The sequence below is a fragment of the Erinaceus europaeus genome, chromosome X, assembly GCF_950295315.1.
Source record: "Erinaceus europaeus chromosome X, mEriEur2.1, whole genome shotgun sequence".
Lineage (NCBI taxonomy): Eukaryota > Metazoa > Chordata > Mammalia > Eulipotyphla > Erinaceidae > Erinaceus > Erinaceus europaeus.
This window is the reverse complement of record NC_080185.1, coordinates 84,202,339-84,226,183: the sequence shown is the minus strand read 5'-3', so window position 1 is coordinate 84,226,183 and position 23,845 is coordinate 84,202,339. Positions and strand designations below refer to the sequence as shown.

At 39.4% G+C, this 23,845-nt stretch overlaps 1 protein-coding gene across 7 annotated transcripts in view; it reads right to left on the bottom strand.

The window, feature by feature from the left end:
• Positions 1–585: 585 nt before the first annotated feature.
• The window catches only part of PFKFB1 (6-phosphofructo-2-kinase/fructose-2,6-biphosphatase 1), a 93,495-nt gene continuing 70,235 nt past the window's right edge, over positions 586–23,845 (bottom strand). For 5 of the 7 annotated variants that reach the window (XM_016194164.2, XM_060183369.1, XM_016194165.2 and 2 more), the window contains 5 exons: positions 19,073–19,177; positions 16,198–16,327; positions 4,617–4,679; positions 3,529–3,593; positions 586–3,182 (listed from right to left, as the gene is read on the bottom strand). In XM_016194164.2, coding sequence (XP_016049650.1) covers positions 3,123–3,182; positions 3,529–3,593; positions 4,617–4,679; positions 16,198–16,327; positions 19,073–19,177 — 423 coding nt within the window. In that variant the 3' untranslated portion in view covers positions 586–3,122. Of the gene's footprint in view, positions 3,183–3,528; positions 3,594–4,616; positions 4,680–5,819; positions 6,701–11,088; positions 11,354–16,197; positions 16,328–19,072; positions 19,178–23,845 lie in introns of those variants that run through there. The other 2 variants (XM_016194166.2, XM_060183370.1) reach the window with 2 other exon arrangements.

The window sequence follows — 23,845 nt, the reverse complement described above, 5'->3', positions numbered from 1 at the left end:
TAAAGTAGAGGATCTAGCACCCTTACTTGTTCTATAAAAGGTGCTACCATTAATTTCAGTTTTCCACTTTATCAGTGGTGATAGAGTCAAGTTATAGTTTTGATGGTACACTCTACATTTGCTCATATCAGTGGAAGAATCATTGTAATCTTTGAAGGTATGACTAGCATTGGCACTAGTGTCAGTGATGGAACTAACACTAATTGTAGCAGTGCTGTCAATATCACTTTTAGTTTCAGAGTGAAACCGATATTACCCTTGTTAGTGCATTTCCAGCTCCATTTTTAGTGGCCCACTCAACATCAATACCAGTTTTTAGTGGAGGATCCAGCTCTGGCTTTGGAAGCAGACTGCTATACTACTAGCTTTTGTGTTGCGCTCAGCAACAGCAACAACTCTCTAGACTCACCCAGTAGCCTGAAACTTATTCTATAACTAGTGAAGATCCAGCTACTTATAACATTTCTATGAATTAAGTTTATGGAGATGGGCACAGGAATTTGGAGATGTTTCATCAACCGCTAGAAGGGAGGAGAGGGTAAGAAGTTAAGGACAATAAAAGAAGAACAAGAAAACAATAATATATTTAATACTAAAATATGTTCTTGTTGATGTTTTGTTTTTGGGTTTATTCCTTTTATACATATATAGTTTTAAATTTACTTATTATTGGATAGAGATATATAGAAATTGAGAGAGGAGGGGAGATAAAGAAGGTAAGAGACAGAGAGACTCCTGCAGACCTACTTCACCACTTGTGAATCTTCCCCTCTGTAGGAGGGAAGTGGGGGCTTAAACCCGGGTCCTTGCACATGGTAATCAGTGCCACTACTTGCTCCCTTTCAAGTTTATTTCCTATGTTTATGAACACTGCATCAGTTCTCTTATGAGCTAAGGTACATTCTTATAATCTTTGTCCACAGAGCAATCTAAGCAGCTACTAATCAAGGTTTATAGGCTATGATAAATATATCTGTTAATCCTGATTTATTATTTTTCTTTTCATGTACAGTGCCTTTTTTGGGTGTGGCCTATTGGTATCAGTATTCTCTTACATTTACAAAAGGAGTTGTATTTTTCTTTCTCTTAATGCACTTACGATTTTTCTTTTTTTATATTTATTTATTTTCCCTTTTGTTGTCCTTGTTTTTTACTGTTGTTGTAGTTATTATTATTGTTGTTATTGATGTTGTCATTGTTAGATAAGACAGAGAGAAATGGAGAGAGGAGGAGAAGATAGAGTGGGGAAGAGAAAGATAGACACCCGCAGGCCTGCTTCACTGCCAGTGAAGTGACTCACCTGCAGGTGGGGACCCAGGAGCTCGAACTGGACTCCCTATGCCGGTCCTTGCACTTTGCGCCATATGTGCTTAACCCGCTGCGTTACCAATGCACTTATGATTTTATGAGTCATACTTGTAAGCTACTAGATGAGCTAGAGAACAGCACAACTGATAGGCTCCAGGTTTAGGCTATCAGGGAAGTATGACATAAATAGTATAAAGAGGGGGCTTGGTGGCGGTGCATTGGGTTAAGATAACATATTAACCATGTGCAAGCACCTGGGTTCAAGCCCCCACTCCCCACCTGCAGGGGGGATGCTTCACAACCAGTGAAGCAGAACTTCAGATCTGTTTTCCTCTCTATCTCCCCTTCTTATCTCAATTTCTCTCTGTCCTATTAAACAAAATAGAAAGAAAAAATGGGGAAAAATGGCCACCAGGAGTGGTGGTTTTGTAGTGTAGGCACCAAACCCCAGAGATAACCCTGGTGGCAGTAAAACAAAATAGTATAAGGAACTGGATAGATAATGGCAGATAAGGAAATTATGGATAGAGTTAAGGAATGGAGAGGGGAAAGTGTGTGACAGAAGGCAGAATGAGAGAGTTTTGGACAGTAAGTGTAAATTCATTTTTGAGACATTTTGCTACAATGTTAGAATAGAGTGGGTCACTTGAGGTGCATCTGGGAACAAGGGAGGGTGTTTGAGGGGGAGGTAAGTAAGAGAGAGTAAGTATGCTGAATATATATTTTAAAACAAAATACAGCAGACAAAATCATTAGACTAGAAAAAGATATAAAATTGTCAGGAACTGACTGATGTAGCCCACCACTGAGAAGGTAAAATGGAATAGGATGCCAGGTAACAGAAGGTGACCCTGAGCTTGAATGGGATTTATGGATTTTATTTAAATCAAATAAATTTGTAATTTGTAATTTTAAATCAAGTAAATTTGGTTCAGCAACTAATCATCATCCCTAAGTATATTCCAACCAAAAATAATATGGATTATAGAAGATTTGGTCTTGCTAGGTGGTGGTGAATGAATGAGTTTATTTCTTCATCACTGGGATGCTGGTACCTGTTTATATGGTAGGTCAGTGGAGAAAAGCTGAAGAGGTATAATGTAGAATCCAAGCTGGATTTGGCTGGGAAAACAAAGATAAGATACAGCTCTAACATATTGAAAGGCAATAGAGGAATCAAGTGACTGATCCTAATGCAGTACAAGAACAATTATTGTTCATTAAAAATACCACATGTATGTCTACTGTGTGGGAAGGGCACTGCATGGCTTTTGTGGATGACATAGATTTGTAAGGACTGGAAAGACAGTGATCAGATAGTGGGATTCTTGTGTTTAAGAAGTCAGATTCAGTAGAAGTATAATGTCAAGCCCCATGAAGTGGATAGTTGAAAGGTAGTTGAGGCTGGTCAGGGGCAGGGGGGCCTGGGAGACTTTGGATATGAACTACTCTGGAACTCTTTATTTCAGGAAGCCTTAACCCATACTGTAGCCCTATAGCATCAATATTACTTCAAAGGCTAGAGTCTTAAGAAGATGATGTGGGAAATGCCTGACAATAACCTTCCTCATTCCTCTTATAAGCAGTAAGAATATTTATTGATAATGGACTAGGGATTAAGAAAGGAAATTTTTTATCCAGAGCTTGTCATCTCCTTGTATAGCTAGAAATTTAGATCCATTTTGGAGCTCTGAGGGCTTCTTTACTGGAAGCAAGCCTTTCTTAGAGGAACCAATTCTGGAGTCTTCTTAAGGTAGAAGAGCAAGGAGAACTGCTTCTAAAGGTGAAATGCAACTTAGCCTCCTGGGAAGGATTCAGTAGTGAGCAGGGACAGTGTCCAGGGCTTCCTCGGATTCTCGGGTAATGTCCACATTCTGAGAGGAAAGAACCAGTATTAATAGAAGAAAGAGAGAAGTGTGGAGACTTCACCCATCCTTTGCCTTTGTCTTCACTACCAAACTCCCTTCCCTTCTTTCAGCCATATCTGGATCTTGACTTTTTCTTTTTGAGGCAAGTTTTAGGGTATCTCAACCTGTAGTCTATTTTGACAAAGATTTCTGTGGTGCCTAAGTTTGGGGCTGTAATTCATTTATTTCTGGGTGCTGGTTATTCTATTTATTGGTACAAAACACTCATGCTATGTGGTGTTTGGATGACCTTTCAGGCTGGGACAGGTACAGTCACCATGTGCTAACTTAGGCTGTGGAGTTCTTAACCTACCTCAGGTTTCTCTCGGTGTGTGTTTATGGCCTCCACATTCAGGTAGATAGATTCCACTTTGCATCCTTGGGAAAAAAACACATCCTTCTATAAACATCCAATGTGAGCGTGGGTCTTCCCTGAGGCCCTCCCCCAGCCATCACCACCCACACTCCCAGCTTCACATGTGTGGAGACTGTAACTGTCCTATAGGGAGAGGAGTGTAGACCAATTGTGTGATGTGTAGAAAGGACACCAGTTCTAAGAGGGGCCAGTGATGCCTCTACTCAGCTCTGTCCCTAATAAACAGTCTTACAGTTCACTAGGTCTCAGTTGTAGAACTGGAAATGAGAAGGTGATAAGAAAAGATTATTCTCCATCTCCCATGATCAGTGAAACAGAAATCTAGTTGATATAATATTGATGGAGCTCTGTGGATCTTCTGAGCTGTGTTATATGTTGAAATGGTAGATGAGCCCTGGGGTCACGGCCCTGTGGTGATCAGTTCCAGGTATAGTTTAGAAGACAATGTTGTATGTGTTAATCATTAGAGGTGTGGAGGAGGGGCCTGAAGAAAGTGGAGGGTGTTGCCATTGGAGGCTGTGCCTGGCAGAGGAGTCTCAGTGCTCTTGACTCTACTCCTGCTTCAGATTTCTTTCTTTCTTTTTTATTTTTTATCTGTTTCAGACTTCAATACACTGTCCTACTTGTTCATGCCTCAGAAGAGATCTAATTATGTCTCTTCCCTACTTATAAGCTATCATGTCTAGTTAATATCCCAGGAGATAATCTAAACTGTCTATGTTGGTCTTTTATTCAATGTTTCCAAGCTATACTAATTCTTTTGGTTTCCATTGGGTAGGGGGTACCTACAACATATTGTTCTGTTCTCATCACTCTGGTAAAGACAGAGAAACCTCTGGTCAGGCACCAAGCTTAGATGCCATTTGTCATCACCAGTTCTGTCTCCATCATTACATCCACCATACATCTAGGGAACCTTCCCCAGGATTTTGTTGTGCAAATGATAGGCACTGGTGATTACTCCAGTAATGACCCCTATCATGACCCATATCTGATTTACCTTAGATAAAGGGAATGACACTCACCATAAGCCACGGGTGTGAGCTTGAGCACTGTGTGCAGAGGGCACTTGAGATATGGGAGCTCACCTAGAAGAAAGGAGAAAGGAGCTTCAGAGGCAGAATGCTGAACACGGCACACATCCTTGGCCCCAGGTCTTCAGCCCTCTACCCTTCACTTTTCTCCCAGGGCCATCCTCCTTCCACACCAGTTCCCCTGCCACTGACACACACACACACACACACACACACACACACACACACACACACACACACACACACACACACGACAGAGGAACATGCTCAGGATAGTCAGGGTTGGAGAGCTTGTAGAGGAGGACTGTGGGGAGCAGCAGGAGAGAGAGCCCTGAGGGATGCAGGTAGGTTGTGGATCTTCAGAAGGGTTAGGCAGCTCACCAGGAGGTAGGCATGGATGGTAGTGCCTCACACACAGAGGGGTAGAAATACAAATATTCATATGCACACACACAACAAACATGAGCCCTAGTCTGGGCAATCTCCTGCCCCAACCCTGGACCTTTCACAAGCTCCCCTGCTACAAGGGCCCACTGTGGATCTCAGCAAATATTTTGTTAGATCCTTCTCTGCATCAGAAGCCTTGAATGAGGTATGCATACAACATGGCAGATTCCAGTTTTAGCTCCAGTCCAGACCTGTGTTCTCTGACTCCTCTTATATTGCTGGTAGGAGAACATTCCTCTATTCACTTGTTTCCATTTATTGACAGTAATACATGCAATTCTGGGTTCTAATTCATATGTGAGTGTTGGATAGTATGCCAGCTCCCCCTGGCTTCTGCTTAACCATATGTCTATATAGGGATAGATTTAATCCCATTCAAAGCTTTGGTCTATTTACATAAATCACTTTTACATTTACATAAAGCACTCCAGGGCATTGGTGGTTCAGTGATAGGATTCTCGCCTGCTCTGCCCCCTCCTTGTCACACTCTGATTTTCACCAGTCACTTTTCTCTCCACCCTCTCTATGTCACATCCTGTTTCCACCCTACTTGGCAAGTATATATAAAGACAGCATTGTGAGTTTTAGGGTAACTTGAGTTTAGCTTAGCTCGTCTTAGATTGTGCTGCGTCCTGCATGAATAAAGAGATACTGCCTACAGCTCAACCATGAGTCCCTGGTCGTCTGTTACCCGCCCGTGAAGCCAGCCCAGTGAAAACAACATAACCTGTCGAAAACAACATGTGAGGTTTTTTTTGGGGGGGCAGGGGAGGAGTCTTATAGAAGTTATATATTTCTTTCCATCATTACTGGTCACTTCTACCTGGAATGTCATTATAAGCCCTTTCAAAGGCCTCTCCAGGACCTTGCCCACATTTATATGGGAAAGCCACACTTTCTGAAGAAAAAAAAATAAATAAACAGGCTGAGTCATCTTATTCTGACACTCAGGTAAGACTAGTTTTGAAATGAGTGAAGCCTAGAAAGTTCCCAGCTGTGACCATGGAATGTGAGCTCAAACTGACAGGGACTCAGAGGTTATACAGGCTTCTGTGCTAAATATGAATATATTTTGGTTCTGGGTCAGATTGATGGGGTAAACAGTTAATTGTTTTTATATATTTTCTTCAAGTTTGGGAGTTACTCTCTACCCTAATCAACTTTTTAGTTCTATTTTCAACTTTAACCACAGACAATATTTTTATCCCATCTACATGTTGCTCAGGCAAAATCACTAAAATCATGGCCCCCCCCTAGTCAGGGAATCCTATGTTTCCCACATAGATATGAAGAGCTTAGACTAACAGATCCCACACTCCACCGTTACTGGGAACCTCCATCAGGAAAAACATCATAAACCCTCTTGTGGGCCTCTACAGGACCTTGCCCTCAATGTAGAACAACAGAGGTATAAATAACCCCATTTTCTGAAGGAAGGCTGGGTAAACATACTCTGCTACTTGAGGTAGAATGGTCCTGAAAGGAGGTTAAATTTCTAGTTTTCACCTCTTTGCTTACACTGAATTTAGTTACAAAAATGCTAATCATAGTTTTGATTATCTTAATGAACTTAACTATTTATTTACTTATTTTTTAAATCTTGTATTTACTATATTCCATCTTCTGTCCTAAGAAATAGGAAAATGAAAATAATTATAGTTCCTATTGTAAACAAATATAATAGTGCAGATGAGAGAATTTAATTTCCATGGAATATGGTAAGGCTCATGACAACAGTGTAGCTTATAAAGAACCCAACTAGTTCATATCCTCAGCCCATTTTCGGATGGGGCCATTTGCTTTTTTGGTGCTAAATTTGCTGAGTTCTTTGTATATTTTGGTTATTAGTCTCTTGTCTGATGTATGGTGTGTGAAGATCTTCTCCCATTCTGTGAGGGGTCTCTGTTTGTGTGATAGTTTCTTTGGCTGTGCAGAAGTTTTTCAATTTAATGTAGTCCCATTGGTTTGTTTCTGGTTTAGTCTTCCTTACGATTGGGTTTGTTTAATTAAAGATGTCCTTGAGGTTTAGGTGGGAAAGTGTTCCACCAATGTTTTCCTCTAAGTATTTGATAGTTTCTGGTCTAACATCCAGGTCCTTGATCCATTTGGAGTTGATTTTTGTTTCTGGCGAGATAAAGTGTTTCAATTTCATTATTCTGCATGTTTCAACCCAGTTTTCCCAGAACCATTTATTGAAGAGAGCCTCCTTCTTCCATTTAATACTTTGGGCCCCCTTATCAAAGATTAGATGTCCGTAGCTGTGGGGGTTTAGTTCTGGGCTTTTAATTCTGTTCCACTGGTCTGTGTGCCTATTTTTGTTCCAGTACCAGGCTGTTTTGATGATGATGCCCTTATAATATAGTTTGAGATCTGGGAGTGTGATGCCTCCACTTCTGTTTCTTTTCCTCAAGATGTTTTTGGCGATATTAGGAGTTTTCTAGTTCCAGATAAATTATTGCAGTTTTTGTTCTGTTCTCTTAAAGAAGATTGGTGGAACTTTGATGGGTATCACATTAAATTTGTATATGGCTCTGGGGAGAATATTCATTTTGATGATATTTATTCTTCCAATCCGTGAGCATAGAATGTATTTCCATTTCTTGGTATCAGTTTCTATTTCCTTGAATAGTGACTCATAGTTTTCAGTATATAAGTCTTTCACTTCTTTGGTCAGCTTTATTCCCAGGTATTTTATTGATTTTGCTGCAACAGTGAATGGGAGTGATTTCTGGATGTCTTCTTCTTCAGATTTAGTGTTTGCATAAAGAAATGCCACTGATTTTTGTACATTGATTTTATAGCCTGATACCTTGCTATATAGCCTAATAACTTCCAGAGGATATGAACAAAATATTCACTTCAGAGGAGATCCAAAAGGCTAACAAACATATGAAATACTGCTCCAGGTCGCTGATTGTCAGAGAAATGCAAATGAAGACAACATTGAGATACCAACTCACTCCTGTGAGAATGGCATACATCAAAAAGGATAGCAGCAAAAAATGCTGAAGAGGCTGTGGGGAGAATGGAACCCTTCTGCACTGCTGGTGGGAATGTAAATTTGTCCAGCCTCTCTGGAGAGCAGTCTGGAGAACTCTCACAAGGCTAGACATGGACCTTCTATATGACCCAGTAATTCCTCTCCTGGGGATATACCCCAAGGACTCCATAACACCCAACCAAAAAGATATGTGTACACCTATGTTCATAGTAGCACAATTCATAATAGATGAAATCTGGAAGCAACCCAGGTGCCCAACAACAGATGAGTGGCTGAGAAAGCTGTGGTATATATACACAATGGAATACTATGCAGCTATTAACAAAAATGAACCCACCTTCTCTGACCCATCTTGGATGGAGCTAGAAGCAATTATGTTAAGTGAACTAAGTCAGAAAGATAAAGATGAGTATGAGATGATCCCACTCATCAACAGAAGTTGAGAAAGAAGAACAGAAAGGGAAACTAAAAGCAGGATTTGAATAAATCTAGAGTAGGGCTCCAAAGTATAAACCCTGTGGTGAGAGGAACAGTGGATATTTGGCTTTCCCGGGCGGCGGAGGGGTGGGGGTGGCTGGGTGGGATGGGACACTGTCTTTTGGTGGTGGGAATGGTGTTTATGTACACTCCTATTAAAGTGTAGTCATATAAATCACTAATTAATATGAGAGGGGAAAATTGATTGTATGTCTCAAACTTTTTAAAGCACAGACTGAATCTTTTTAATACATAGGATGAGTCTTTGATACATTGAGTCTTTCAAAAGCCTAGATAAGGGAAAACAGAAGCAACTGGTGCCACAGCTATATACAAGATGTTGGGTATTGTACAGCAAATCCTAACAAAGGGACTTTTCAAATTTAAGGCAATTACCAAATAATGTGATGATAACAATAACTATCCTTTGTCTTCTTTAACTCTAAGACAGCAGGAACCTCACATTTCCACTATAGAGCCTATATTTCCCCCAGTCCTGGAACCTTAGTGTTGTTAGAGTTTGGGGCTCCAGAAGGCCGGGCTAGCTTCACGGCGGTAGACAGAGACTCGAGAACACACGGCTGGACAGAGAACGCAGTTTAATCTTTATTCACGAGCGGGCAAATCACCACACCATGTGCTTCGCCATCTTTCTCCTTCCAGTGGCTGCGGCCTGGACCCTGGAAGTCCGTAGGGGTTCTTTGGGGCGGGGACAAGGGGGCACACGAAACTAGCAGGGCTAAACCACAATCTCCCAGAGGTGGGGGGAAGGAGACCAAACCAATATGAAACATACCAACACCTTAGGGTGGGGCCCACTTTCCTGCATGCATCTCTCAATTCATATCAAATAATATTGCATCCGCTGATCACAACCTAATCAATGCAATGAGTGCCATCTTAGCATGCTTCACTTCAGACTGTCCAGAGATTTCAGGTGTGGAATGACAACCCTTCAGCTTTATTTCTCAGGTGAGACCTTTCCTTTAATAGTATTCTCTAATTCCATTTCCAGGTGGTTCACTTCCTAACAAAGTCCCAAAACCTAGCTATAGACCAGGTCCCCTGAGATAGAGACTATGTTCACATGTTCCATAAACTAGGGCAAAATACATACCTGGAAGCAAAAGTACACAATAGTCTGCAGTGAGTACCCCCCAACACTTCATCTGCACTATTCATAATTGTTCAACAATTTGTTTGGCTTTGTATGTTAACTCTCTTTTCAGCCACCAGGTTCCAGATGCCAGCAGGATGCCAACCAGACTTCCTTGGACAGAGGACCCCACCAATGTGTCCTGGAGCTTTGCCTCCCCAGAGACCCACCCTACTAGGGAAAGAGAGAGGCAGACTGGGAGTATGGATTGACCAGTCAATGCCCATATTTAGCGGGGAAGCAATTACAGAAGCCAGACCTTCCACCTTCTGCATCCCACAATGACCTTGGGTCCATACTCGCAGAGGGATAAAGAATGGGAAAGCTATCAGGGGAGGGGATGGGATATGGAGATTGGGTGGTGGGAATTGTGTGGAGTTGTACCCCTCCTATCCTACAGTTTTGTTAATGTCTCCTTTTTTAAAATAAATAAATAAACGAATAAAAATTAAAAAAAGAAGAAAGGGAAAAAAAGAACTCAACTAGTATTTTGATATGGTCATTCTTCTTGAGGGTATCCTTTTACTCTCCTATATTTTACTTATCTGACATAGTTCTTTTTCCCTTTTTATTTTGGGGAAATAGGGATTTATAGGACAGTTGTTGAGACTGATAATTTATCTTACCTCCCTATGATAGGTGTCTGTACAACACTCCCATCACAAATCTAAGTCTATCTTCAATAGCATGCACTGGATACTGTATGCTCTCTCATCACTAGTTCAGAGACCTTTGCTTTTCTGCAATATACCTCACCTAGTCCAAGTTTGATCCCATGTTCCCCATTTCTTCTCTTGCTTATTTAATGCCACTTATATGTAAGATCATCCAGTATTTGCCCTTCTCCCTCTAGTTTATCTCACTTAACATGATCTCTTTGGGTTCTAACCAAAATATGGAAAAGGAGAACATTTCATAATTTCTGACAATAGAGTAGTATTCCCTTGTGCATATATACCACAAATTTCTTAGTTACCTATTATTGAATTTGCTTTCATGTTTGGGCTATTACAAACTGCACTGCTGTGAATATACATATACATAGATCTCTTTAAATATGTTTTCCCTCCTACTTTTTAGTGTGTTTTTTTTTATACATCCCTAGGAGGGGGACTGCTGGGTCAAAGAGTAGATCCATTTCTAGTGTTTTGAGGAAAATATAGACTGTTTTTCACAAGGTTTGAACTAATTTATATTTCCCACCAACAGTGTAAAAGTGTTCCTTTCCCCCCATATCCTTGACAGTACTTATTTCCATGCTTTCTGATATATGAAAGGAGTAAAGTGGTATCTCACTGATATCTTTATTTGCATTTCTCTGATAATCAGTGATTCTGAGCTTTTTTTATATATGTCTGTTGGCCATCTGGATATCTTCTTTAGTGGAAATTGTATCCATGTACTCTCTCCATTTTAATGGGGTTGTTTTTTGGTTGATAAGATTTGTGAGCCCTTTATATATTTTGAGTATTAGTTCTTTTTCCAATATATAGTATGTAAAGATCTCCCACTCACCAGGGTGTTTTTCTGTTTTGGGTGATATTTTCTTTGGCTGAATAGTAGTAACTTTTTAGTTTGATGTAGTCCAATTGCTTGATTTTTGGTTCTGTTTTGCTTGATGTTGGATTAGATTCTTCAAAGACATTTCTGAAGCAAATAGCATGGAGTGTTCTGCTAATATTTTCTTCTATGTATTAAATTAGTGGTTTAATGATTGGCAAGATTGTAGGATAAGAGAGGGTACAATTTCATATAATCCCCACTGTAAGAGTTTCTTATCTCATCCCCTCCATTGGAAACTAGCTTATTCTTTATTCTGCTGGGAAGATGAATCAAAATTCTTTATGGGGTGCAGAAGGTGGAAGGTTTGGCTTCTGTAATTGCTTCTTTGCTGAACATAGATATTGGCACGTCTACCCATACATCCATCCTGTTTCTATCTTTCCCTAGAGGGATAGGGCTCTTGGGAGGTGAGGTATAAGTACACACTGTTGAGGTCATATGCCCAGAAAAATCAGGATGGCATCATGGTAGTATCTGCAACATGGTGGCTGGTTCTAGTTAGGGAATACTTAGATTCCCACATAGATATAATGGGCTAATAGATCCTCCTCTAATAGATCCTTCTCTCCACCATCACTGGTCACTTCCATCAGGAACATCATCATAAATCCTATTGTGGGCCTCTACAGGACCTTTTCCTCAATGTAGAACAACAATGTAGAACAACAATGCCCCACTCTCCAAAGGGAGGACGCATCAATCTTCTCTGCTATTTGAAGTAAACTGGCCCTGAAATGAATGCAGCCTAGAATATTCCTAGCTGTGACCATGAAATGCAAGCTCAGACTGACAGGGATGCAGAGGTTACACAGACTCCTATGTTAAATATGAATAGACATAGGCCCTAGGTCAGATCAATGGGGTTTACACTTAATGGTATTTATATGCTTTCTTCATATTTAGAAGATATTTCTCTGCCTTGATCCAGTTTTCCAGTTCTAATCTCAAACTCTGACACCATCTTCCCAGACAACACTTTTACTCTACCTGCATGTAAGCTATCAGGCTCAGGCAAAACCTACTAATGTTATAGGCTCCTTGGAATATACCTAAAATAGATTTCCTAGCCTCTTCCCACATGAAAAGACCTTAGTTCCATCTGCTCTATTATTACCTTAATTTCCTGATTATTAAACAGTTTCTCCTGCTTTATATCTTAGGGCCTTTCAGCAACCATGTTGCAGATGTTACCAAGATGCCATCCTGACTTCCCTGGGCAGAAAACCTCACCATTGTGTCTTGGGACCTCGCCTCCTTCTAGGGAAAGATAAAAAGCAGGCTGAGGGTAATGGATCAACCTGCCAACATTCATGTTCAGCAAAGAAACAATTACAGTAGACTGACCTTCCACCTTCTGCTCCCATAAAGAATTTTGGTCCATACTCCCAGAGGGATAAAGAATAAGGAACCTTCCAATGGAGGGGGTGAGGTATAAAACTCTGGTGGTGGGAATTGTATGGAATTGTACCCCGCTCATCCTATAATAATTTTAATCATTATTGAATCACTAATAATACACATTATTTTAATGAGGTAGAGATATGAAAAGAAAAATACACAGGGAGATCAGAACACTGCTTAGCTCTGGCTTTTGGTGGTACAAGGAAATGAACCTGGGAGTTTGGACTCTCAGGTATGAAAGTTCTTTTGCATAAATATTGAGCTATCTTCCCTGCCTTAGTTCTTTATTATTTTTGTTGGGATTTCTTTTTTTTACTTCTTTTTTAATTTTTAAAAATATTTATTCATTCCATTTTTTGCCCTTTTTAATTGTTGTAGTTATTGTTGTTGTTGTTATTGCTGTTGTCGTTGTTGGGTAGGACAGAGAGAAATGGAGAGAGATGGGGAAGACTGAGATGGGGAGAGAAAGATAGACACCTGTAGACCTGCTTCACCGCTTGTGAATCGACTCCCTGTAGGTGGGGAGCCAGGGGTTTGAACCAGGATCCTTGCGCTGGTCCTTGTGTTTTGTGCCACCTGCATTTAACCTGGTGCACTACCAGCCAACTCCCTTGTTGGGTTTTCTTTACCTTAACATACAGCTGGTTTTCTTGGTGATTTGTTTATGTTATTGTTTAATCCACTACTTCTATCCTTGACTTCTGTATTTTTGCTGGTAGATTCCTTGACTATTTAAACTCTGCTACTGTGTTCTTTATCCTTCTATTTATATTAAGGCTACTCTCATACTTTCACTGGTTTTACTAAAGTTTCCTTCCATAAAACGTTTATTTTGATGAGTATCCTTAGGACCATCCCCTGATATTTTATTCTAGGAGGCTTATAACTCTGTTTGGCTGGGTTTTTCTTTTAGTTTCTGTCATGTCCAATAGTGTTGATAATTTCCTCTGTCTTTTCACTATGGTTATGTTCCAATAATACGTTTATGTAAGGTTGATTACTGTATGTGACTAATTTTAGTGATCCCTGTTTAAACCTGGGTGGTGATCTGAATTCCAGAGTTGAAGTGTTCAGAAGTCATTAGGTTATATTCACAGGGGCTGCACATATAACACATATAGAAAAACAGATTCAGGGGAGGAGAGTGATTTGCCTGAAGTCGCTGATTTAGCTCTGTCAACCCAAACAATTGGCCTTCTCTTTCTCTGGACTCCAGAGTTCCACCATTTTCATTAAAAAAATAGAGGTTTATATTCATCCATATATTTATAGATAATTGTGGGTTAAACATACAAAACATTTGTGAGGAAATTTCTCAAAGAACATACATATATTCTATCCCATTGCTGTTTATACTGTCATAAATCCTTTTCTTTTTAAAGCAGAGTACAGTTAAACTCTGGCTTATCACCAAGTGATTCATAGGGTTGAATCCAAAATCTTGAAGTATCAGACATGAAAATCTTTTATGTAATCATTGTGCTATCTCTTAGGGCCTATATTATTGTAAATTCTTTGTAGCTCAGTATGGGACTAGTTTCACTCTGATGTTCCTCATTCTTATGAATCTGTCTTCTTCCTGGCCTCACAATTTGTTTGGCCTCAGTTTTGTCATCACCTGAGTAATAGGATTCAGAGCATGTGCCCATCCATTCCCAAGCAAGGTAATAGTTGGTATCAGTTGTGTATGAAAGTTAATAGGAAGTAGATAAAGCAGAATGCAAACGGGTATGCTCTCCCAAACTCCACAGTTTTCTGAGAAGGGAGGGCCAATGGAATGCTCCAAAGATGAATGGTTTTGTCCTGAGTTCCATGACCATGAACAAGTTACATTAACTCATAGAGGTAACAATGCTTCATCTGCTGTCAGGGTTACAGCTAGAGTAATACAGAGTATATCAGTCTTAGTCTGGAAGACATTGTGTGCTTCAAATGTGACTTTTCACTGCTTCAACTTCGCACTTGACACACCCTCATGGGATTCTGGAGATGCTTGAATTTAACTATTCAGATCAGAAATAAACCCCCAGACCTGAAGATTTTTCAGGTCTCCTGAACTAGTTTTCAACTCAGTATATATATTCAGTACATATCATCCTTTTTTTTTTCCCCAACAGGGTTATCACTGGGGCTCTGTGCTGGCACAAATACACAGCTCCCAGCAGCTTTTTTTTTCATTTCCTTTTTTACTTGATAGGACAGAGGTAAATTGAGAGGGGAGGGGAAGAAAGAAAAGGAGAGAGAATGAGAGACACCTGCAGCACTACTTCACTGCTCATGAAGTTTCACCCTTTCAGGTGGGGATCAGGGACTTGCATTCAAGTCCTTGTGCATGGTAATGTGTGTGTTCACCTAGGTGTGCCACTGTCCAGCCTTAGTATATAATATTCTATAAATTACAATTTCGAGATATTTTCCTAAAAATATTATCAATTAAACTTTAAGATGAAAACATAACTATACTGAAAAAAATCATTCCTAAAGATAGAAACCTAACATCTGGGGAGTTGGGCTGTAGCACAGTGGGTTAAGTGCAGGTGGCGCAAAGCAGAAGGACCGGCCAAAGGATTCTGGTTCGAACCCCCGGCTTCCCACCTGTAGGGGAGTCGCTTCACAAGCAGTGAAGCAGGTCTCCAGGTGTCTATCTTTCTCTTCCCCCTTCTCTGTATTCCCTTCCTCTCTCCATTCCTCTCTGTCTTACCCAACAAAGATGACATCAATAATAACTACAACAATAAAACCATAAGGTCAACAAAAGGGAATAAATTTTTAAAAAGATAATAAAAGAAACCTAACATCTGGAGCTCCACTTCCCTAGATCCCTGCCCCACTAGGGAAAGAGAGTATGGGAGTATGGATCGACCTGTCAACGACCATGTTCAGTGGGGAAGCAATTATAGAGGCCAGACCTTCCACCTTCTGCACCCCATAATGACCCTGGGTCCATACTCCCATGGGGTTAAAGAACAGGAAAGCCATCAGGGGAGGGGATGAGATACGGAGTTCTGGTGGTGGGAACTGTGTGGATTTGTACCCCTCTTATCCTATTGTTTTGTCAGTGTTTCCATTTTATAAATTAATTAATAATTTTATAAATTAATTTAAAAAGAAACTTATCATCATGGTCACAAAAAATGTCATGACAGTTTATTACAAAGACATATTTGCTAGGCTTTTTGAGGTTGAGGTACATAATATTGAGTTTGAAAACATAAATTCATAATAACATTAAAAATAGCAGCTAACACATATATGGCTCATATTATGTCAAAAATCATAAGTTTTTTACATATGTTCATTTATTGAACCTTGACTGTTCTCCCTATTTTTCAAGTACTAAAACATAAGTCAGAAAATTTAAGATAATTTGTGAATACTAGTATTAAACAGAGTAAGAATTTGACCTAGGGCATCCATATTCTAGATACTGTGTTCTTAGTTATCAATGTGACTGTAATCAATTGCTGGTGTGTCAGAGCCTCAAATCACATCCAGATACTCATGCCAATGAGAGAAGAGAGTGGTACCTGAATTCTTATCCAGAAAGTAGGCCAAGAGGCATCGCATGACAGCTTGGTGGCAGATGACTAGTACATTTTCCTGTCGTTCTAGCTCCATTATAACTGGCTCCAGACGCTGAACCAAATCCTCGTAAGACTAAATGTGAGAAAAATATTTGGGTAAAAATATTAAAACGTACAAGGGAATGAAAAGATATCCTCTTCTCATGAGCTGAAAAAATTAACAGTGTTAAGATTACAATCCCACTTAAAGCACTAAACAGACATAATGCAATTCTATAAAAATTCCGAAACCCACATCTGCACTATTACTATTATATGGTTCCTGTTTATTAAACATTTTGTTCTGTTTTATATCTTACTGCATTGAAGCCACCAAGTTGTAGATGTCATGATTAGATGTATGATTTTATCCTGAACTCCTTAGGCAAATGACCTCATCAGTGTGCCCTGGAACCTCACCACTCTACTAGGGAAAGATAAAAATAGGCTGGAGGTATAGATTGACCTGTCTACATCCCTGTTTAGCAGAGAAGCAATTACAGAAGTCAGACCTTCCACCTTCTGCACCCCATTAAAAATTGTGGTCCATAATCCCAGAGGGATAAAGAATAGAAAACCGTTCAATGGAGGGGAGGGGATACAGAACTCTGGTGGAGGAAATTGTGTGCAATTGTACCCCTGTTACCTCACAATCATGTTAATCATTATTTTAAAAAGGCAGATGCCATTCACTATAGCAGAAAATCAATGGAATATCTAGGAATGAAACTAACCAAAGAGAAAGCCTTGTAAACTGAAAACTATGAGTTGCTATTCAAGGAAATAGAAAATAATATAGAGAAGTGGAAAGATATCCCATGTTTATGAACTGGAAGAATTAACATAATAAAAATGAATATTCTACCCAGAGCCATATACAAACGTAATGCAATACCCATCAAGGTCCCACCACCTTTTTTTTTTTTTTTTTTTGGCCTCCAGGGTTATTGCTTGGGCTCGGTGCCTGCACCACGAATGAACTGCTCCTGGAGACTATTTCCCCTCTTTTGTTGCCCTTGTTGTTTTATTGGTGTTGTGGTTATTATTATGGTTGTTATTGACAAGTTTTTGGTGTTGTTAATGTTTACAGGAGGCCTTTTAGAACCTCTTTCAGGGCAGGCTTAGTGATAGTTGCCTCTTTTAACTCAATAGGTGCAACAAACAGGTTAAAAAGACCTAAAAAAGACAACATAAAGTACTCAATCAAATATTTTCTACTTATACCTAGATACCCTTCTCACCTACTTCCTATTTCACTTGCCTCAAATACTTTAAGGCTAACCTTGTCAGATAAAGTAAGGACTGCAAAAGCTGGATAAGGGGAAGAGACCAGAACACTCTAATGATGGCCCCTTTGATCACTACCAGCCACTCCATCATCCAGGGCTCTAGTCAGGATATCCTGTGATTCATAGACAGATATAATGGGCCTCGTCTTCTAACACATTCCTCTCTCCACCATCACTAGTCATCTCTATCTGCTATGCTCCACTGGTCAATCTCATCTACTATATACTTATCTATAAGTTCCTTATTATTAAACAGTTTGTTCTTCTTTATATTTTAATGTTTTTCAGACACCAAGTTACAGATGCTACCATGATGACAACCTGATTTCCCTGAGCAGATGACCTTATTAATGTGTCCTAGAACCTTACCTCCCCAGAACCCTACTTCACTTGGTAAAGATAAGAGATAGGTGAGGTTATGGATCAACCTGTTGATGCCCATGTCAAGCAGAGAAGCAATTACATAAGCCAAACCTACCACCTCCTGTTCCCATAAAGATTTTTGGTCCATACTCCCAGAGGAAGTATGTGTGTGTATGGTGTCCAAGTATATAAAATTGTACCTATGTGAGTATCTGTCTGATCTGTCTCTTACTGTGTGCCTCAGTGTATTTATGTTGTGTCTATCTATATGTTTATTACCCCCAGTTATGTCTCTGGCATATATGTATATGATATGTATCTGTTTGCCTACATACCCTTCTACATATCCAAAGAAACTTCCATATAGGTAATTGAAACACATGAACTTGCAAAAAAGTGACCACAATGTTTCTAAGTTTTTGTGAAAACTATACTGAGTATAGATATGTGTGTGTGTGTGTGTGTGTGTGTGTGTGTGTGTGTGTGTGTGTATAGTGTCACAGAACCTTGATGGTGGTAGGATCAGTGTGGAACTGTAAGCACATTTATAATCTTAAAATCTTGTAAAAATTATTAAATAACTAATAAAAATAATACATGGTATATGTATTTATAAAAGAAATCTTGTAAACAATTATTAAATAACAAATAATACATGGTATCTGTATTTATCTTTTTATAGCAAGAGGGATAGGACTGGAGGGGATTGTGATATGTGAAATAAAGCAAATGAAGAAAGATAATTCTAAATGACCTCACTCATATGTGGAATTCAAAAAAATGAAAGAGTAAAACAATGGTTATTTTATGCCTACAGATTTGAGGTTAATAAAGCAGATGGAGAAGTGGTTTAAAAAATATGCCAGGTGAAAAGAGATGTTAATTTGGTCATTGTGTGTGCTTGCACACATTTTTGTGGAGATGTGAATAAGTACCTCTAAGGATACTACAAGAAATACAGTCTAATAAAATGACTGTTTTCAGTAAAGCTAACCAATTAGTAAATAAAATAACTTGCTATCTCTATAGGTACGAATAGGAGATAGCCTAGGTCCATATAATCATCTTTAATGACAAGGCAACTGCTGCAAAATATGCTTCAGTCTGCTTATGAAATGTCTAAGAAACCAAGAAATATTTTCAGTTGGAGTGAAGATGAGTTATAAGAGTCAATTCCCCAAGCTTACCTCCCCTTTAGGGTAGCGGTATCGATATTTGTCTTGATCTCGTAGTGCAAATTCTTCAGGATAGTGCTCCTGGATTTCTTCATAAGTCATCTCCTCACAAACACCCTAAGACAAAAAATATTTACAGAGTAAATATGATACTGAATATTTCTGTGTTCAGCATGAGTGTATAGTGCTGCAAGAATCTCTCTATGATTACCCCAGTAGACTTGTAGGTCCACATTACACATTATGTTATTCAAGATTAAGCATTCTTGACTGTGCTTGCACGTGTTTGCAGTCCATTTATTACGTGCATCTATGCTGTGTTTAAGGACCTATTCCTTTTGAACCAGAAAGGTAGCTCATAATCTAGTGTTTGAGCAATGTCCATCGCCCAGATTTGAGCTGCAGCACCACAATGAAGGTGCTATGACATTGGAAGAATCTTCAGTGCTGTGCTGTGACATCCCTGTCTATTTTTTATCTGATTAAAAAACTGTTCTGGAACAGTAACATCATGCATGTGTGAGACCCTGATTCCATGTATTATGCCTTTGGTTTATATGTTTTTCTCAACATATGTGATATGGCTGTGTGAGTTAATATGTATGTGTGTGCATGATGTCCAAAAATATAAAATTGGGGAGGCGGGGCTACAGAGCAGCAGCAGCTGTGTTTCTCTCCTCTCCTCTCCCGGGTCAACTAAGAATACCAAAGGAGACCACCTGGGACATCAACAAAACAGGAGTAGAATGACTTCAGGAAACTACCAAACCACCAGTGAGTGCAAACATGTGTAGCTCATGGATAGGGAGGAGCCTAAGGAGAGATTGAGCAGCTGGTAACAGTCCAGCAGTTTCCCAGTTGGGGCACCAACTCCAGACTGCTTTACCAACAAAAAGACTGCTGAAGTGAGGAGAGGACTCCCCTAAGACTCACCAAATGCAACTGTGAGTTTCAATTGCTATGGCCCTTAGACGCTGGAGTAGCAGGGGGGAGGCTCTGTGCTGACATATGGAAACAGAGAACTGACCAGGAAACTCAGGAGAAGATATACACCTCAGGGCCTAGCATTGGGGCTGTATAGTGGGAGGCTTTTCACATTGTTCTCCTGATGAGAACATAGTGAATAATTGCCTCAGAAACTACAGACTATAAACAGGACTTGTTGAGAAACTCACAGGGCTTAGCAGTGCTCCCTGGCTTGGCAGTGAAGCTGCATTGAGCCTGGAGATTTGGATCCTTGGGGTATGAGAGTCTCTTTGCATAACCACTGTGCTATCTAATCCACACCCTGCTTTATCTCTTGGTCAGGAGTGAGTGATTAAGATAAGAAGTCTACTTATAGTTTAAAAGCCCTCAGGCTCCCATAGTCTACAGGGAAGAAAAAGAACAAAAGAGGGTTTTAACAGCCTTTGTGCTACAACTCAGGGAGTAAAATAATATTGAAACAACTGTTAATTTCCACAAATGTGAACTCTTTAAGTACTGTACTTAGACACAAATCATTCCAGGCAAGAGTGATCAGTAATTTGAATATGAATAGTACTGATAGAGGGAACTCATAACATGCTATATAGAATGGTTAAACCAAAAAGAACTATTGGAGAAATGAACCAGAACAAGAGTCCAGCTAAAAGCCCCTCAAAGGTTGAACCAAAAAATAGTTAGGTTAACATCCAAACGCTAGATAAGGAAATAATCACAGGAGTGAGTAAAGAGTTTGAAGGAATTGTCATCAGATATGTAGAAACAACAAATGAGACTCTGGAAGAAAACACTAATTATCTCAAGGTTATTAGAGAGCTGAAAGCTGAAATCGCTGAGCTAAGAACACAACTATCTGAACAAGATAAAACAGTATCAGAACAGGGTAACAAAATAGATGAACTTCAGAAAACAGTAGAGGGCAGAGAGAATAGAATAAATGAGGCTAAAGACAGAATTAGCAAGATTGAGGATGAATTACAGACAACTAAAAAATAGAGATCTCAAAAAGAGATTAATAGATACTTAAAACAACAATAGAGACATATGGATAACTTCAAAAGAAATAATATACACGGTAGTTGGGTGGTAGTGCAGCGGGTTAAGCACACATGGTACAAAGCAAAGCACACAGACCAGAGTACGGATCCTGGTTTGAGCCCCCGGCTCCTCACTTGCAGGGGGGTCACTTCACAATCGGTGAAGCAGGTCTGCAGGTGTCTGTCTTTCTCTCTCCCTCTCTGTCTGCTCCTCCTCTCTCCATTTCTCTCTGTCCTATCCAACAATGACGACATCAATAATAATGACAACATTAAAACAAAAAGGGCAACAAAAGGGAATAAATAAATATTTTTAAAAAGAAATAATATAGGCATTATTGGCTTATTTGAGGAAGAAAGAGAGGGAGTGGGAGAAAGTATTCTTCAGGACATAATAGATGAGAACTTCTCCAGTATAGGGAACATAAAAGACATAAAAGTTCAAGAAAGTTCAGAGGGTCTCAAAAAGAATGAACACAGACTTAAATTCACCAAGACACATCATATTTAGAATGCAAAGTAATAAGGTTAAAGAAAGGATATTGAAGGTTGCAACAGAAAAACAAAGTGTCGCTTACAGAGGAAAACCCATAATATTAGCAGCAGACTTTCCACACACTACAGGTCAAAAGAGAATGGCAAGATATCTATCAAGTGTCAGTGAGAAAGGCTTTCAAACAAGTCTACTATAACCTGCTAGACTGTCATTCAGATTAGATGCAGACATAAAAAACCTTCTCAGACAAGCAACAGTTGAAAGAATCAACTATCACCAAGCCTGCCTGCAAGAAGTTCTGAAAGGTCTCCTATAAACAAACCACCATAAATATGCCATATATCAGAACACTCTAAAAATCTACAAGAATGGCGTTAAAATATCTTCAATAAATGTCAATGGCCTGAATTTACCTATTAAAAGACACAGAGTAGGAAGATGGATCAGAAAACACAACCCAGAAATATGCTGTCTACAGGGAACCCACTTAATAAGACAAACACAGACTCAAAGTGAAAGGATGGAAGACTATTATAAAGACCAATGGCCCACAAACAAGGGCAGGAACAGCTATTCTCATATCTGACACAAGAGAGTTTAAAAATGAATAAAATTTAAAAAGATAGGGATGAACAACAATGACATCAATCATAACTACAACAATAAAACAAGAATGGCAAAAAGGGAATAACTAATAAATAAATATTTAAAAAGGCTTTAAAATAAATAAATAAATAAGATAGGGATGGGCATTACTTAATGTTCTGAGGATCAGTCAATCAAGATGACTTAACAATTATTAACATCTATGCACCCAATGAGAAGCCATCTAAATACATAAAATATCTAGTGAAAGAGCTACAGCAATATATTAACAGCAACACAGTCACTCTCTCAACTTGAAAGATCATCCAGGCAGAAAATCCGTGAAAAAATGAGGGAGCTAAATGAGGAGATAGATAAACTAGAACTATTGGACATTTTCAGAGTCATTCATCCCAAGAAACTGGAATACACATTCTACTCAATTCCACGTGGGTCATTCTCAAGGATAGAGGATATCTTAGGCCACAAAGACAGCATCAGCAAATTCAAGAGCATTGAAATCATCCCAAGTATCTTCTCAGACCACAGTGGAATTAAACCAACACTTAACAATCAACAAAAGATTAGTAATAATACCAAAATGTGGAAGCTCAACAGTACACTCCTTAACAACACATGAAAAAGTGCTGCAAGACTTTGATTGTCAGAGAAATGCAAATAAAGACAACGATGAGATACCACTTCACTCCTGTGAGAATGTCATACATCAGAAAAGGTGACAGCAGCAAATGGTGGAGAGGTTGAGAGGTGAAAGTAACCTTCCTGCACTGCTGGTGGGAATGTACATTGGTCCAACCCCAGTGGAGAACAGTCTGGAGAACTCTCAGAAGGCTAGAAATGGACCTACCCTATGAACCTGCAATTCCTCTCTTGAGGATATATCCCAAGGAATGCAGCACACCCATCCAAAAAGATCTGTGTACACACATGTTCTTAGCAGAACAATTTGTAATAGCCAAAACCCGGAAGCAACCTAGGTGTCCAACAACAAATGAGTGGCTGAGCAAGTTGTGGTATATATACACAATGGAATACTACTCAGCTGTAAAAAAATGGTGACTTCACTGTTTTCAGCCGATCTTGGATGGACCTCGAAAAATTCATGTTAAGTGAAATAAGTCAGAAACAGAAGGATGAATATGGGATTATCTCACTCTGGGGCAGAAATTGAAAAACAAGATCAGAAGAGAAAACACAAGTAGAACCTGAACTGGAATTGGCATATTGCAGCAAAGTAAAAAACTCTGGGGTGGGTGGGGGAGGGGAAGTGCAGGTCCAAAAAGGATGGCAGAGGACCTAGTGGTGGTTGTATTGTTATGTGGAAAACTGAGAATTGTTATGTACAAACTATTGTATTTACTGTCTAATGTAAAACATTAATGGGCCCCCCCAAAAAAGAAAAAAGAAACAGAAAAATATATATAAAATTGCACCTATATGAGTATCTGTCTTGTATGTCTCTTATTGTGGGTCTCAGTGTACTTGTGATGTGTCTGTCTATATGTGTATATACCCCTGGTCATGTCTCTGGCATATGTGTATATACATATATGTATATGCATATGTACCTGTTTGCCTGTTTCTGAGGTCTGTGTGAATTTGTAGTAATGTGTTTAGGATGGGTCTATATTGTTTACATGTTAGTGGTATGTCTTTATATGT